This window comes from Mytilus galloprovincialis, chromosome 1, assembly GCF_965363235.1.
Source record: "Mytilus galloprovincialis chromosome 1, xbMytGall1.hap1.1, whole genome shotgun sequence".
Classification (NCBI taxonomy): Eukaryota; Metazoa; Mollusca; class Bivalvia; order Mytilida; family Mytilidae; genus Mytilus; species Mytilus galloprovincialis.
The window spans coordinates 7,735,871-7,751,363 of record NC_134838.1 but is presented as its reverse complement, the minus strand read 5'-3'; the positions used below and the strand labels follow the sequence as shown (position 1 = coordinate 7,751,363).

General features: G+C 32.6%; 1 protein-coding gene across 1 annotated transcript in view; it reads left to right on the top strand.

Annotated features, from left to right (window-relative positions):
* Positions 1 to 12,159, top strand: part of LOC143064411 (von Willebrand factor D and EGF domain-containing protein-like) — a 51,299-nt gene extending 39,140 nt beyond the window's left edge. The window contains exons 12-22 of the mRNA XM_076237226.1: positions 143 to 292; positions 740 to 952; positions 2,501 to 2,712; positions 3,926 to 4,322; positions 5,874 to 6,023; positions 6,855 to 7,041; positions 8,005 to 8,189; positions 9,053 to 9,304; positions 9,813 to 9,852; positions 10,861 to 10,969; positions 11,765 to 12,159. Of these exons, the coding sequence (XP_076093341.1) occupies positions 143 to 292; positions 740 to 952; positions 2,501 to 2,712; positions 3,926 to 4,322; positions 5,874 to 6,023; positions 6,855 to 7,041; positions 8,005 to 8,189; positions 9,053 to 9,304; positions 9,813 to 9,852; positions 10,861 to 10,969; positions 11,765 to 11,957 (2,088 nt within the window). The 3' untranslated portion in view covers positions 11,958 to 12,159. The remainder of the gene's footprint in view (positions 1 to 142; positions 293 to 739; positions 953 to 2,500; positions 2,713 to 3,925; positions 4,323 to 5,873; positions 6,024 to 6,854; positions 7,042 to 8,004; positions 8,190 to 9,052; positions 9,305 to 9,812; positions 9,853 to 10,860; positions 10,970 to 11,764) is intronic.
* Positions 12,160 to 15,493: the final 3,334 nt, after the last annotated feature.

The following is a 15,493-nucleotide window of genomic DNA, read 5'->3' as shown; positions in this document are numbered from 1 at the left end:
GATCTGAGCGTCACTATTGAGTCTTATGTAGACGAAACGCGCGTCTGGCGTACTAAATTATAATCCTGGTACTTTTGATAACTATTTAACATTACAAAATTCCATTTATATGCTTGCTTAGATTTATGGTTTATTATTTCAGGTCACAGTTATAGACAAGGATGCTGTACTTATTAACAGGCAATGTCGATCCTACAACGACCCACATATAACCACTTTTGACGGGAGATTGTATCATTATATGGATGTTGGCGAATTTGTGATGTACAAAAATGATAAGGGTCCTTATTCGGTAAGTCTGAAAACATGTAAGTGGGATATGCATCAGCCATTAATATAAGATGGGAGCATTGTTTTTCTTTGTTGTTCTTATGAAATCATAGTTAGTGCTATTGAATTTTGAATCACATGTATACTAGTATAAGTTTTCAGTAAAAACTATAGAAACACTAATATTATTATCTTAGTATAAAAGGTTGGTTTTTATTAGTTGTAATTAGTTATTAAAGGTACCAGGATTATAATCTAGTACGCCAGACGCGCGTTTCGTCTCCATAAGACTCATCAGTGACGCTCATATCAAAATATTTATTAATCCAAACAAGTACAAAGTTGAAGAGCATTGAGGATCCAACATTCAAAAAAATTGTGCCAAATACGGCTAAGGTAATTTATACCTGGGATAAGTTAATCCTTAGTTTGTAAAACTGATAATGTTTTCTTTATTATTTTTTCCCAGGTGCATGCTTTATTTACCAACTGTGGGTTTGGCTGGGTTGGGTCATCTTGTCATTGTGGTATAGCTGTAAGAAGTCGTAATTCCTTGTTTGTTTTACGGACATGTCAGACCATATCAAGAACAGAGAAGCATTTACTACAAGAACCTATTACTCAACTTAGAAGTTGTGATGAAAATGATTTAGTTATAGAACATGATACAAATAATTACAAGGTTTGTTAAAACATTAAAATTATATTTATATATTTAAAAGGTACACACTTCATATAAAACATTACAAAACAATTCATTCACCTGTTAGCACAAAATTCGTGATAACACTTACGAAAACCATATATCGAAATATCCCAAAATCTATATATATATACGGCGATACTAATTTTCAAAAAAAAACTGAAGGATGCAATTATTACATTGGTTGCAATGAATTACATTGATTTCCCAGTTAACCGATAATTTCACATGTGAAATAAGCGTGGTTATTTCACTCTCTGACGTCATACAACAATAGGCGTTGTCAAGAAGTCGAGAACGTCGGATCAAAACAAATTGTCAATGCGTAGGAAAAAGATATAGTTCCTTACATTTTCTACATTAATTTCATAAAAAAAAGCCATTTGCCAATGTAATAAAAAGAATAACTAATCGCTGCGCACTCGTTTAATCCATGCGTCGTTCGGTCACGCGTTGTCTTATTTTTGATATTCAAATACGGCGATTAGTTATACTATAAAAAAATAATGGTTTAGTAGCTTTCACCCTTTTTACCTTACAAAGCTGACCGAAACCTTATCGATAAAGTGGTCGTTGTGTCGGTTCATTTGTATATATGTTCCAGACCGTATGAGTATTTGGACCGTACGCGTACGGTCTGTGCCGTATGCGTACTTTTTCAGAATACGCATACGGTCGGACCGTACACGTACGGTCTGACTATTATTAAGAAATAGGTCAAGTTTATTAGATACAAATGTATATAACAGATCAACATAACCTGTATCTCAAATTAATATAAAAAGTTCAAAAGTAATTGAAATAAAAACTCAATAGTTTAACTATTTAAAAAAATCATGCTTATTTAATCTGTTAATCTCCTGTATTTAGCATGTCAGTATAATTTATTATAATAATTGCTGCCCAGTATACTAATTGAAATTGAAGTTGTCGGACGTAAACATAATGTGGGAGGACAATCGTTTTAGAATATCTAGGAACTTTACAAAAAAAATGCATATGCAAAGGAACATGCATGAACAAAACGTGTTTTAATGTAAAAAAAGATGACTTTCCTTGTCGAAGCAAGTGTCACCTTGGGCCAGAGTAATTTCAATTGTTCGCCTATTCACTTTATCTATCTAATTGTAATAATATCAATTTGTATAATCAAAAATAAAGATTTTGATAAATATTTGTTTAAATTTAACCCATATGATCCCGGCCAAAACATGTATGATCAGCTGAACCGTACGCGTATACTCATATGGTCCGACCGTACGCGTATGGTCCAAATACTCATATGGTCTGGAACATATATATTTCCATACTCAAGTCTATATTTAACCAATAATTTCAAATAAACTTCTATGACATGAACTTTTAGACAGCAACATTTATTTCACTGAAAAGCAGAGTGCTTGAAAAAAATTTGCACATTAATGTATAAAATTTCATATCAAGTATTTGAATAACACCCTGTAATTATTTTTTCTATAATACTGCTGATCGAATGCTAAAATTACTGTGTTTATTTCTACTTTGTAGATAACATTACCTATCGGAACAGAAATTAAATTTGCGACATCAAGATGGTCAAAGTTTATTACAATGATTGCAATAAAGCCATCTGTATTTGATATTAACGAGGCAAGAGGTCTATGTGGTATTCCAAGTACAACAAAGGACCAGTCGGACGATTTTACTCATCGTCAAAATGGACCTGTCGACAATGACCAAGATTTTGCAGATTCCTGGAGGTACAATTCAGCTATGCATTCATAGAAACACGAGTAAACACCCCGCTTTCTTAGTAACTTCTATTATTTTATTTAAAATATAATGCGATATTTTAAGATATATTGTTCATCAAACTTTATTCGATCCCGCAATCAGAGATTTGAACGGGATGTTCCCTAATAAAAAAATGCTAAGAAAATAAGCTATTTCAAAAGTCGGTTATTTCATATTTCCGAATATATATCTATACCACTTTCTGAATTCACATCTGAGTAATCCTAATATTTTTCTTTTACGATTTACATCAATTTGGTAAATAACGTAAACATGTCAACCAGTGGGTCAAATCTATAGAAGAATTTAAAATAAATCGTCCTAGGTCGGAAGCTTTTGTTAGTCTTGAATGAGTTTCAATAGTTCATTTATATGTTTTGGAGTTTAGTATGACGGCCATTTTTTCTGAACTAATACACATTCCTATTTAGGGGTCAACTGGGACCAGATGAGGCCCACTTCCTGGTGCGGGATTTTCTCGATGTGTTGAAGACACATTGGTTTCCTTCGGCTGTTATCTGCTCTCCGTCGGGTTGTTGTCTCTTTGACATATTCCCCATTTCCATCCTCAATCTATTTTATGTTCAGCTGAAATCAATTAAAAAATTGTCGTTACAGAAAGGATATCTTTTGTGGTAGATTTGAAATGTTACACAGGAAAAGCCAAAGCTTTTGTTCAATTACATTCTATTTCTTTGTTATCATTATACACCAAATATTATTACCAATAATCAGGCCGATAATGACATAATTTCCACAAAATTGTTCGGAATCAAATAATTTAAAACAAATTTTTTATAAGACTTTTCAAAAAAATTGAAAAAATAGCAAAAAAACCGAGCTCCAAGGAAATTTTGAAAACGGAAAGTCTTTTATCAAATGGCAAAATCAAGAGCTCAAACACATCAAACTAATGGAAAACAAACAACTGTTATATTCTTTACTTTGTACAGGCTTTTCCTTATGTAGAAAAGAGTGAATTAAACCTGGTTTTATATCTCATTAAATGCTAGTTTAATGCGATGCTTCATTCAACTGCCAGATTAGTCCAAATAATTTAATATCAATTTACTGACCAATTTTAAGACGATGAGTATTAATCTTGGGTGTGGAAGATCTGTTTCCTCATAGTTTATTGTACATTATGCAACATTATGCAGTTGTTTCCTTTTCTTGTAGAATAACTCCATCAATGCTGGAGGAGCAATTGTTCAGCAATGAACCAGCTTTTCTTAGTTACTCAGATGAAGAGAATGACAACAGTGTTACAGAGGAAAATTCTTCACATTACTGTACTTGTGAGCGACAAGCTGGCAGCACAGACAAACTAGAGGATTTTAATACTGTGCACTGCAATTTAACCGAAAGTACAGAATTTTGTTCAGAATCCTTCAAAACTGAAGAAGACACTGTTTCTTCCTTTTATACTTCATGTTCAATATCGAAAAGAAAAAAGCGATCTGTAAACTCGTCGGACAAAATTACACGCCGCAGCATAGGTGATGACGCTGACGATGACGTAATTGATGCTCCTCCATTAATATACGACGAGAGTGTATACAGTTCAGAAGTTACGGTATGTTTTCGTTTGTCGAACAAGACACTATCAAAATGTATATTGAAAACCGTATGTCTTATATATCGGACGCACAAAATTATAAGTGTGTTTTCAATTATCTGGTACTGGGTAGATATCACTGCTTGTTTGCTGTATGTTTGTTACGATATCATCTGCTTAGTAGTCAGTGGTCACATACTCACTAAGTATTTTCTGAATCCCCTATAGTAAAAATCAAAATCTAACTAAATAATACTGAGGTTCCATTTTGCCCAGGCAAAGTTTACCTAAGACGAATTTGACTACAAGGAATCTATTTAAGAAAATGTTTGACATTAAAACATTAACAAAGCTCACAATTCGAACATAAACGATAACGCCATGGCAAAATACAAAAGAGACAAACAAACAAAAAACGATAAAAATCCACCAAGACCTAGGGGTTGAACTCCAGTGCTCAAAAGGGGTATGTTTGTCCTGCTCTATATGTGGGAGCCGTCGTGTTGCTTATGCAAGTTCACGTCTTGTGACAAGTATCATTCGGCGATGTCAAAATCGAAAAAAAAAAGAACACGGGATTGTAGCTACAGCAATTGGAACATATATTCGATCATCTGTGACAAAGATATTCAATAACGGTCAACCAACACCTGATGACTTCTGTTTGTTAACTTTGCGATAGAGGGACATTTAATTCATTTCTTGGAACACTTGCGTCAAAAGCTTATGTACTTATGTTGTACTGTTACACCACTGTCCCAGGTATGGGGAGGGTTAGGGTTCCGCTATCATGATGAAGCCCGCCACATTATCTATGAATTGGTATGTTGCTGTGTTACATATTTATTTTTCGTTCATTTTTTTTTTTTTTTTTGTACATTAATTATGCTGTTAGTTTTCCCGTTTGAATTGTTTTACATTTGTGATTTTATGGTCTTTTATAGCTGATTATGCAGCATGGGCTTTGCTCATTGTTGAATGTCGTTCGGTGACTAATAGCTGTTTTTTTCTTTGTCATTTTGTCTCTTGAGAAGAGTTATCTCATTGACAATCTTACCACATCTTCTTTTTATATTGTAAGCATTAACCCTCCATTAAGGAAATCATGATATAAAAAAGCTAACACATTTATATAAATATTTTGCGTATAAAATTATACTCAATACGCAGGAGCTGCTGGAATGTTGAATATTGCGACGAAACGACGGTTCTATATAATGTTTTCCTTTTTAAGTCTTTAAAATTTGATTGATAGCTAAATGTTAAAAGATCAGTATAACATAAATTTCCTGTTACAAAACTTTGAATTTTTCGAAAAACTAAGGATTACCAATCCCAAGAATAGATTACCTTAGCCGTATTTGGAATTTTGGTCCTCAACGCTCTTCAACTTTGTACTTGTTTGGCTTCATAACTATTTTGATCCGAGCGTCACTGATGAGTCTTATTTATACGAAACGCGCGTCTGGCGTATTAAATTATAATCTTTGATAACTATATAAGTAGTATTTACAGACAGTAAAATAATATATGCATGTCAAATACTTATCTCTGTCATTTAATTTGCAGGTCCCTGAAACATTTAAAAATGGTTGGACGGAGGAGACAGCATTGCAGACGTGCATGGAAAATATAAACAATGCTCTTCCATCAGAGTTGACCAATTTGGTAGATGTATCGGAAACGGAATTTGTTGAATCATGTGTATTGGATATAAAGGTAATCATGATTCATAAAAACGGAGTTATGAATACGTACTTATATATGACATGATATTTGATAGACCATTTTAAAATGTTCTTATAGTTCTTCTCCACGCATTTCAACTATACCATTTCCTTTGATATGTAGCTTTTTTAATTATAAGCCAGTGACGAAACCGCTTTATTTATTAAAGAGGGTGTTTTCAACTTCACCATTTATCAATATGTAATACATCTTTGTGTCGGTCTTTTGGTATTATTATATGTTTTTGAAATTTTCCTTCAAAAGGCTAATTATTAACTCAAAAACATCAAAGTTTTGAGAGTCTATGACTTCCGATGACATGATCCAAACCATAATTCATAGATGAAATCTCTAGCACAAATTAATTATGAAATTGGACGCAACAAATTATAAAATTGTTTTTTTTTACAAACTTCAAATTGGCTGAACATTCTGAATGTTTACCCTTCCGGAGCACCTGATTTCACTCCCGGTTTTTAGTGGAGTTCGTGTTTCTTATTTATTATTTATACTTGTTGATGTGAATGTCCTTTGGTTTTGTGAGTCTTTGTTAACTCCTTGGTTTTAATTGTTATTGTCTTCTATTTACAAGGTTTAACTTAAAGTAAACTTCTTCAAATATGTAACACCATTATAACATTTTTGGAGCATCATTAACAACAGAATGTGTTCAGGACTTGTATTTGTTGTTTAATATGACATTTGACTACTAGTATTTGGAAATACATAACTGAGGTTTTTAATAGAGCACAAAATATGATCAACCAAACTTATAAATAGTTGGATATCTTTAATGGACGAATTTAATTTTATTTTTTATAGCTTGTCGGAGATACCACTTTCCTCCCTGATACTATTGGTACAATGCTGACCTACATCATGACAGAAGTGCTGAGGAATGAATCCTTGTACATACTTAATACAACAGACGGATCACAGACTTTAGTAGAATATTTCACCAGCTTGATGTGTCCTAACAACTGTAGTGATAATGGAAACTGTACAATGGGTAATTTTTGTTCTTTCTATCGCTTATTTGATTGAATATTTTTATAAACAATTGGTCTCAAACTGAGATGGAGCTTCGTAGGCAGCACATGTAGTGTGTGTCCGCACTTGTTTCACATATTTTACACGTACATAAGAGGTAGCAAATATTTTACAACATGAATAGCCGGACATATCGATACTTCAATATATCCATTTCTTCAGAAAATGCCTGTATACTTTTTCACTTCTTCCGTTGATCGATAACGATTTTGTATGTTGTTAAGGACTTGCCCTTTTTGAATTTACCTTTGAGCTCTGTATTTTTGTTATAATTTTTTTACAGCAACCCTAAAAAACAAGGAAATATATAATAAACACGAAGACTAAGATTAAAAACGGCAAACACGAGTTTCTAGATTTTCGCATAGAACATTCAATCTCTTAGTACCAAATACACCCCATTGGAAACAAAAAGAAAATCAAAGTTCGGGAAGACAATTCGGGTATCATATACGACAAACGCATGGGTAAAAGTAAAACAATATTTACAGTACAATATGATAGATTGCTAGCTTTTGCTGAATGCTAGCTCATGTCGTTTCTTAACCTGTTGAAACAGAAATCATGCTTTCGAGCTCTTGAAAATCCTGTCATTCTTTGAAGTAGATTGTAAACCGAACGGTAAAAAGACAAAATCGTTTGCGAATCGAGTATCAATAGATGTACTGAATTTACAGACCGACAAATACGTTACTAAAACATACAAGTCAGGTTTTAAGTTGTTAATAAACGAATATACGTTTGATAACTTGATAATAACCTACTACACTATAATTACACAAATTATCAACTCGTCCTATGAGGCAAGATGGAAAGATTTAATTGTCATACTTTTGATAACATTTTGAAAGTGGAAATTACTTATCTTTAACAATAAATTCCTTGAAATGTAATTATAGAGAAAATCATATTTTTCATTTAGGTGTTTGTCTGTGTAATGGAAAATACGTTGGAGATGACTGCTCTCAGTCAATTTCAATCCCACCATCAAATACCAGTCTTCCCTTTGACGGGCTTTGTACACTTGGAACACGTAACTGCAGGAGCACAAATGTGTATGGTAATTTTATCTCCAAGATTGTCTGGTACAAACTAAAATATTTTCAGGTAAAATCAAGTTTTTGTATATCAAAAAAAAAACGGTGTTGTTGTTGCAAACATTTGTTTTATATTTCCGCGGTATTTAAGATTTAAGAACAAGGGTTTCCTGAAAGATTGTCAATATTTGAATGCGTTTGAATGTTGTATTTTTTTATCTTCATTATTATCATTGGTTAAAGAACTGGACTGTTAATCTCCCACAGATATTTTGCTTCAAGAAAACACTGACTACAATATTTTGATACATGCATTGTAGTTATAAATTATCAGTTTATCTAACTGTTATAGTTTAATGGTAAGTCTGGGAAGAGAGTTTCGAACACAGTTGTAGAAAGACGGGAGATAAGTATTTGATAACTAAACTCAAGGAAGTCGAGGATCAGCCGACAAAGTCATGTAAAAAAACACGAAAAAAACGAAAAAAAGCAGTTTACAAAACATAACATATTAAACTAAAGAGTGAGCAATACGTACCTATTAAAAAAAACTTGGCGATCTATTGTGCTTTGGAGTGTAGAGTGTACGCAAATCCTGCTCGTCATGTGGCATTCGTCGTGTTGCTCGTGAAGGGTAAATTCGGTAGTCTATGTTTGTGTCAAATTCATTGTGTGAGAGGACGAAATCATGTTAACGAATTTAGAAATATGCTTCATGTGCATTTTCATTTTTAAAATATTTCATTGAATTCTATTTGATTATGTATTGTTGACTGGTGTTCTTCAGCATAAAAGTAGTCAGGATCAGCTTGGTGTAAACTAATTAACTAACTTATATCAAAAATTCATTCTATGCATCTTCAACTTGTTATACTCTAAAATATTTAATCAGTTTGTAATACATTTCACATTTTAACTTTCAACTGATTGCAGATTGTCCCAGATTCCGTTACATATATATCGGAAGACGCTGTCTTCGAGGCAAATTTTAGGAATATGTTCATGGTATCCGTAGATTTTGAGTCCTCCAGGAGAAAGAGAGAAGCATCCGAAACATTTATGGCGGAAGGATATGAAATCAGTCTTTCATATGATGGTACAAGTTTCGGAGAATCTACCAGAATAATTATTTATGAAGAAACTTGTTATTCATGTAATTCCACATCTATCGAATGTGTTGAACTGGTATGTTTAAATTTGTATTTGAAGTTAATCAAAAAGCTGGTTCTAGTTTTCCCTCAATTTTGATTATTCGTTATCTGATCGTTTCTTCTAATGTTCGTTGTCTTTTTCGTAATGTAAGCCTCTTTTGCTGATTTTTGGAATTTATGTATTTGTAGAAGTTTGAATTCACTGTGGTATAAGAATCTGGGATGAATCCAAATTCCCAATACAATAGCAGTTTTCTAATTGACATTCTTAATGTTATTGTGTTGAGCTTATTCGTTAAATCTGTATTTTCTAAACGAGTAACTGTATTATTTTTCTAGTCATAGCCAATGTTAGTTTAATAAACATAACAATTATTTGTGCATACCGTATGAATATATAATGTACACGCGCTTGGTTGTATATCCTTGTTTAAAAACACTGTACCAATAACAATCAAAATGTGCCCACACTCGTTCTCACAGAAAGCCTATGTTTATTATTTCTTAATGATTCAATCAGATGCTTAACTTTGCTCTTACAGGATACGTGCAATCCAACTGTAGTTCCTATAACAGAGAATGGTAAGACTTATACTAGATTCAATATTGATAAAACTTATTCATTTGGTATGACAAAGATGGGTTTCGTCTACGTTTAATTTATCTGTGTCATTTGAATCAAAACTGTTACAAGGTCAAATTAATTATGAAGTTGGAGAGCACTTAAAAAACAAAGTTTCATAGGTCTGTGCCAAATTATGTGAAAGCTATTTATACCTGAGGTTGAAACCCCATAAGATTTCGATGAATTTTGATATCTAACGAACAGCAAGTTCACAAATGATTTCCGCTATTTGGTGGAATGTTAGACAAGTTTAGTTAAAGAATTGTGTACACGCTTGTGGTATTATGACGTTAATATCACGTTAAATTGGTTATGTAAAATGCCTGTAGACACTGATTTCGTCCCCAGACTTGCCCCTGTATTGTCATTAATTACAGTCCTGTATAAAATCAACAATACTATAAATATACTGTATGTTGTCTTTTGGTCCATATTTTTTGTGCGGTATTTGGTATGGCCTTGTCAATTTGTTTTCCACTTATAAGTGTAAATATATTTTTGGTATCTTCGACCTTTCTTGTAAAACAACATTTGTTTATCGATGTTCATATCATCTCATAAATATCACGAAAGCGCCGGAAATGAATCTATTCGTTTTAAATTATTTTTTTCTCGAAAAACAAACCCATTTCTGGTTTAATTATATACAATTTATATTGGGCCATATGATAAAGGCAACAGTATAGTATACCGCCGTTCGAAATTTATAAATCGATTGAGAAAAAAAAATCCGGGTCACAAACTAAAACTGAGGGAAACGCATCAAATATAGACACAACAGAAGCACAACATTAAAATGTAACACACACAGAAACGAACTATAATAAATCAATGGCCATTTTCTTGACTTGGCACAGGACATTTTAAGAAAAAAAATGGTGGGTTGAACCTGGTTTTGTGGCATGACAAACCTCAAGCTGTAATATAATATTATGTATTGATTTTATTTATCATGTTTATTTCAGATGACAAGAAATCATTTGTGGTGATGGCTGCTGCTTTAGGAAGTTTTTTTCTCGTCATAATTCTGGTCATTGGATTTATATATTACAAAGTCAAATCAAACAACACAAGGTTAGTAACTTCAAGAATGATACTAATAGTAAAATTGGGAATGGTATGGGGAATGTGTCAAAGAGATAACAATCCGACCAAAGAGCAGAAAACAGTCCAAGGCTACTAATGGTTCTTCAACACGACGAGAAAGTACCGCACACGGAGGCAGGTTTAAGCTGACCTCTTAAACAAAAATGTGTACTATTCATAAGAAGATGTGGTATGAGTGCCAATGAGACAAGTCAAAATGAACAACAAGTAAACAATTTTAGGTCAAAGTACGGCCTTCAACACAGAGCCTAGCATCATACCGAACAGCAAGCTTTAAAGGGCCCCACAATGATAACTGTAAAACATTACAAACAGGAAACCAACGGTCTAATCTATATAAAAAAACGAGTAACGGCGGAAATGCTTGTGTACCATGCACCAGTCAGGTACCTGATGTTATTTTTTAAATACTAAGGCTTTTCTACCTCAGGAATAGATTACCTTAGGTGTATTTCGCAAAACTTTTTTGAATTTTGGTCATCAATGCTCTTCGTACTTTATTTGGTCTCTTCAACATTTTTTTTTATTCGAGCGTCATTGATGAGTTTTTTGTAGACGAAACGCGCGTCTGGCGTAGGTGCAAAATTTAAATCCTGGTATCTATGATGACCCCTGAGTTTATTTAGTGGTTGCCGTTTGTTAATGTGATGGTTCATAAGTGTTCCTCATTTCTGGAACATAAGAAGGACGACATGCTAAAGATACATTTTTATGTAAGGAAATGAAGGCACAAACGTGTATTAATATTGTGTCTGCTTGTAGAACAAAAATCATTCCAGATCAACAAGAACGAAACCTTCATCTTGAACATAGCACCGGAAGCCATATTTGGATGTCAACCGATAAATCTATCAGCGATCTGGAACTTGAATTCGGTGACAGTAGAGGTGAAACACCTTTTGAGATGTTTGAAAAACAGTTGCCGCCACTGAGTCACTACAAACACAACATATAGAATAGATCATGTTAGGAAGAATATTGCAGTCGGAAGATTTCTTTAATTTTGTTATAGTTTGTGTGTACAAAAAGAGTAAAAATTTGTAAATCACACATGTAAAATATATCAGTTAATAAAGTGAAGGTTGTTGTTTTAATTTACATGTATTGTCACTAAAAAATATTAAAAGCTTAAAGAATTTTGAGCACCAGAAAACTAGTGTTGCCTCGAACTTACTTTGACTTTGTACCTGCGATTTCATTATTTTATTTGGGGTGTGTGTTGTTGTTTCTTTTAATAGATTCTGCATTCTTCAGATACTGTTTACTTGTCTTTGTTTTTGTTTTCGTTTTTTTTTTGTCTGTCCATACTTAGATAAAACCGATTTAATGTATACTATTCATAACTGTTAAACTGTTATTGTCGTTAATGATATTTTAGAACTTGTCTCATAACAATGTTCATAACGGAAGATTTGATAGAAGCCATTGGTTCCTTATATAGCAAAAACAGTAAAGTAAAATTGTTATAACCTTTAAAACCATAAATATATGTTTATTTTTATGTCGAAATTAGGATATTTCATCTAAAATCTGCATTTTCTACATACATTTGATTATTCAGATACATTTTAGTAAAATATGTGTTTGCTTAAAGTACAGGGTGCCGAATGGGACTCTTGTGGTTTTGTACTCGAAATACAGTTTTGTACGGACAAAAGTGACTTTTGTTCAACAAAAATGAGTTCAGTTTAACAACTTTTGTAGCATAATACAAATTTAAAATTTTGTCATACAAAATGATCTTTCAGTGGACAAAAGTCACTTTTGTCATGACAAAATTCATTTTTGTTACACAGACTTGACTTTTGTTACCTAATTTGAAAATTGGGCGACAAAAGTCAATTTTGTATGCCAATTATTTTAGTTTGGATTCTGTGAACAAATTTGCATACAAAATTGACTTTTGTGAGACAAAATTGATTTTTGTGAGACAAAATTGGATTTTGTGAGACAAAATTGACTTTTGTGAGACAAAATTGACAAAATTGACTTTTGTGAGACAAAATTGACAAAATTGAATTTTGTCTCACAAAATTGACAAAATAAATATTGAATTTTGTGTCTCACAAAAGTCAATTTGGTCTCACAAATGTCAATTCTGTCTCACAAAAGTCAATTTTGTCGTCACAAAAGTCAATTTTGTCGTCACAAAATTGACTTTTGTGAAACAATATTGACAAAATTGAATTCTGTCTCACAAAATTGAATTCTGTCTCACAAAAATTGAATTCTGTCCCACAAAAGTCAATTTTATCTCACAAAATTGAATTCTGTATCACAAAATTGAATTCTGTCTCACAAAATTGAATTTTGTCTCACAAAAGTCAATTTTGTCTCACAAAATTGAATCTTGTCTCACACAATTGACTTTTGTGTTTTAATTTCCATATCAGGTAACAAAAGTCAATTTTCATACCTTTTTGACAAAATTGACTTTTGTCATGACAAAAATGAATTTGATCTACAAAAATGAATTTTGTCTACAAAAATGAATTTTGTCATGACAAAAATGAATTTTGTTATGACAAAAAGGAATTCTGTCTACATAAATGAATTTTGTCATCACAAAATTGAAGTTCTCATAAAACAAGTCTGTATCACATAGTTTTGTAAGACAAAAATGATTTTGTTATGACAGAATTGAATTTTGTACAAAACCACAAGAGTCCCGTTCGGCGCCCCGTATAAAGCTCATATCTATGTTATATAAATATCATAAATAAAACGATGTGTGCTATTTGCAGTTTTTCAGTTTAAATTTAATGCAAGAAGTATAAAACCACAATTTAAGATTTTAAAATTCAAAACTATAATTACTGATATTTTACAAACCAACTTCTTGTGGCCATCTGAAGGATTTTATCGCTGTATTGAAGACTCATTAGTAGGATTGAGCTGTTGTCTGCTCTTTAGTAGGGTTGTTGACTCTTTGACACATTCCCCATCTCTATTGCCAATTCTATGGTAATTTTCATAAAGAACAAGGAACGATAAGGCCTGTTTTCTCATTTTCAAAGTTTGTTTTGGAAAGCTACTTTTCATGTTAAAATATTCCCCGAGGTTTGAAGTTAGTTAAAACATATTTATTTATAGTGGATTGGGAAACAAGTTTTGCAACTTATATTAATCCTTTTCCACTTTGCGGGTGCGAGTGCTGCCTTGTAGTGGCATTAGCCTGCTCTTTTTCGAAATCTACAAGGGGTGTCTTTAACGTGCAAGAGATATGGCTCTCTCTTAACACGGGTCAATTATCGTCCTCTTCGGAAGTTCCGACGGACTATTATCGTTTCCTCAAGACCATACTCGCATATGGCGTCAAGGGAGAGCCGAAAATTCAGTCCCTGAAATTTTCATCCCGGAACGGGAATCGAACCAGGAACCTTTGTGTTAGTAGTCCAATGCACTAACCACTACACCACGGCTCTCAGGTTTGAAGATTGCTTGGATGAACTTCAAAACCATTTATTTTAGCAACTGGGTGAGGTGAGAGAGGTAAACTCTCAGTTATTATTCAAATATTGTAATTATTATTCACTCTGCAGGTGTTCCGTACAACGATTTTTTTTTAAGTGCCTGCGCCAACGTGACCCGAGAATTTTTTTACTCCAATGTTATAAGCACTGTGTTTGCTGTCTCAATCGTCATAATTTTCGCCGGGTCACGTAGGCGCACGCTATTTTATTTTAAGAAACAATGGTCAAAAATCTTAATTTTTCCTTCTTTTGGCGTTTTTGATGCATCCCAAACAAATTTCAAACTTATGGGAATATTTTAACATGACAAGTAGCTTTCCAAAACAAAATTTGTAAAATGAGAAAACAGAGAGCCAAAACGGATGCTTATCGAACCTTGTCCTTTCGATTTAAAGAAGACAAAAGGAATCCTGATCATGTAGGTTGACTGTTCTACTTCATTCTATCTAACTGCATACTAAATATACCATCTACTTTTAAGTTGCAGTGATACTGGTAATTTAATTAACAATGTGTCTCTTTCAAAAATCAGTTGGGTATTATTGGTATGTGTGAATGTGTTTTATATTGTGTATACCTTGTTTATTGTTATTGTGTATATCTTGTTTTCTGTGTGTCCGTCCATAATTTAATCAAAACTGTTTCCTTTTTGATATTTTACTTATTGATATTGTACAATTCAGAAAACTTCATAGAAGACCTATTTGTGGCATATTTGATTTTTTACCTCTTATATATTTTGATTTTTTCATTTATCTAATTAATAATCTTTTTTTTCGATGTTTGTGATTTATTTTTACTTATAAATATATATATTTGTACATTATAATCAAAGTATTCGAAATAGAACAGAGGACAATTTATTGTGATTAAAAAAATGCTTCCATCTGTTAATCAACCAGTTATTTCGCTTTTCATTTAGAATAGTTCATGCAATTCAGTGAATAAAGGCCGATGCTTTTACCTAAAAAAATCCTCATGACATACTTTGCATAAATTTACTGCAGACTTCGAACGA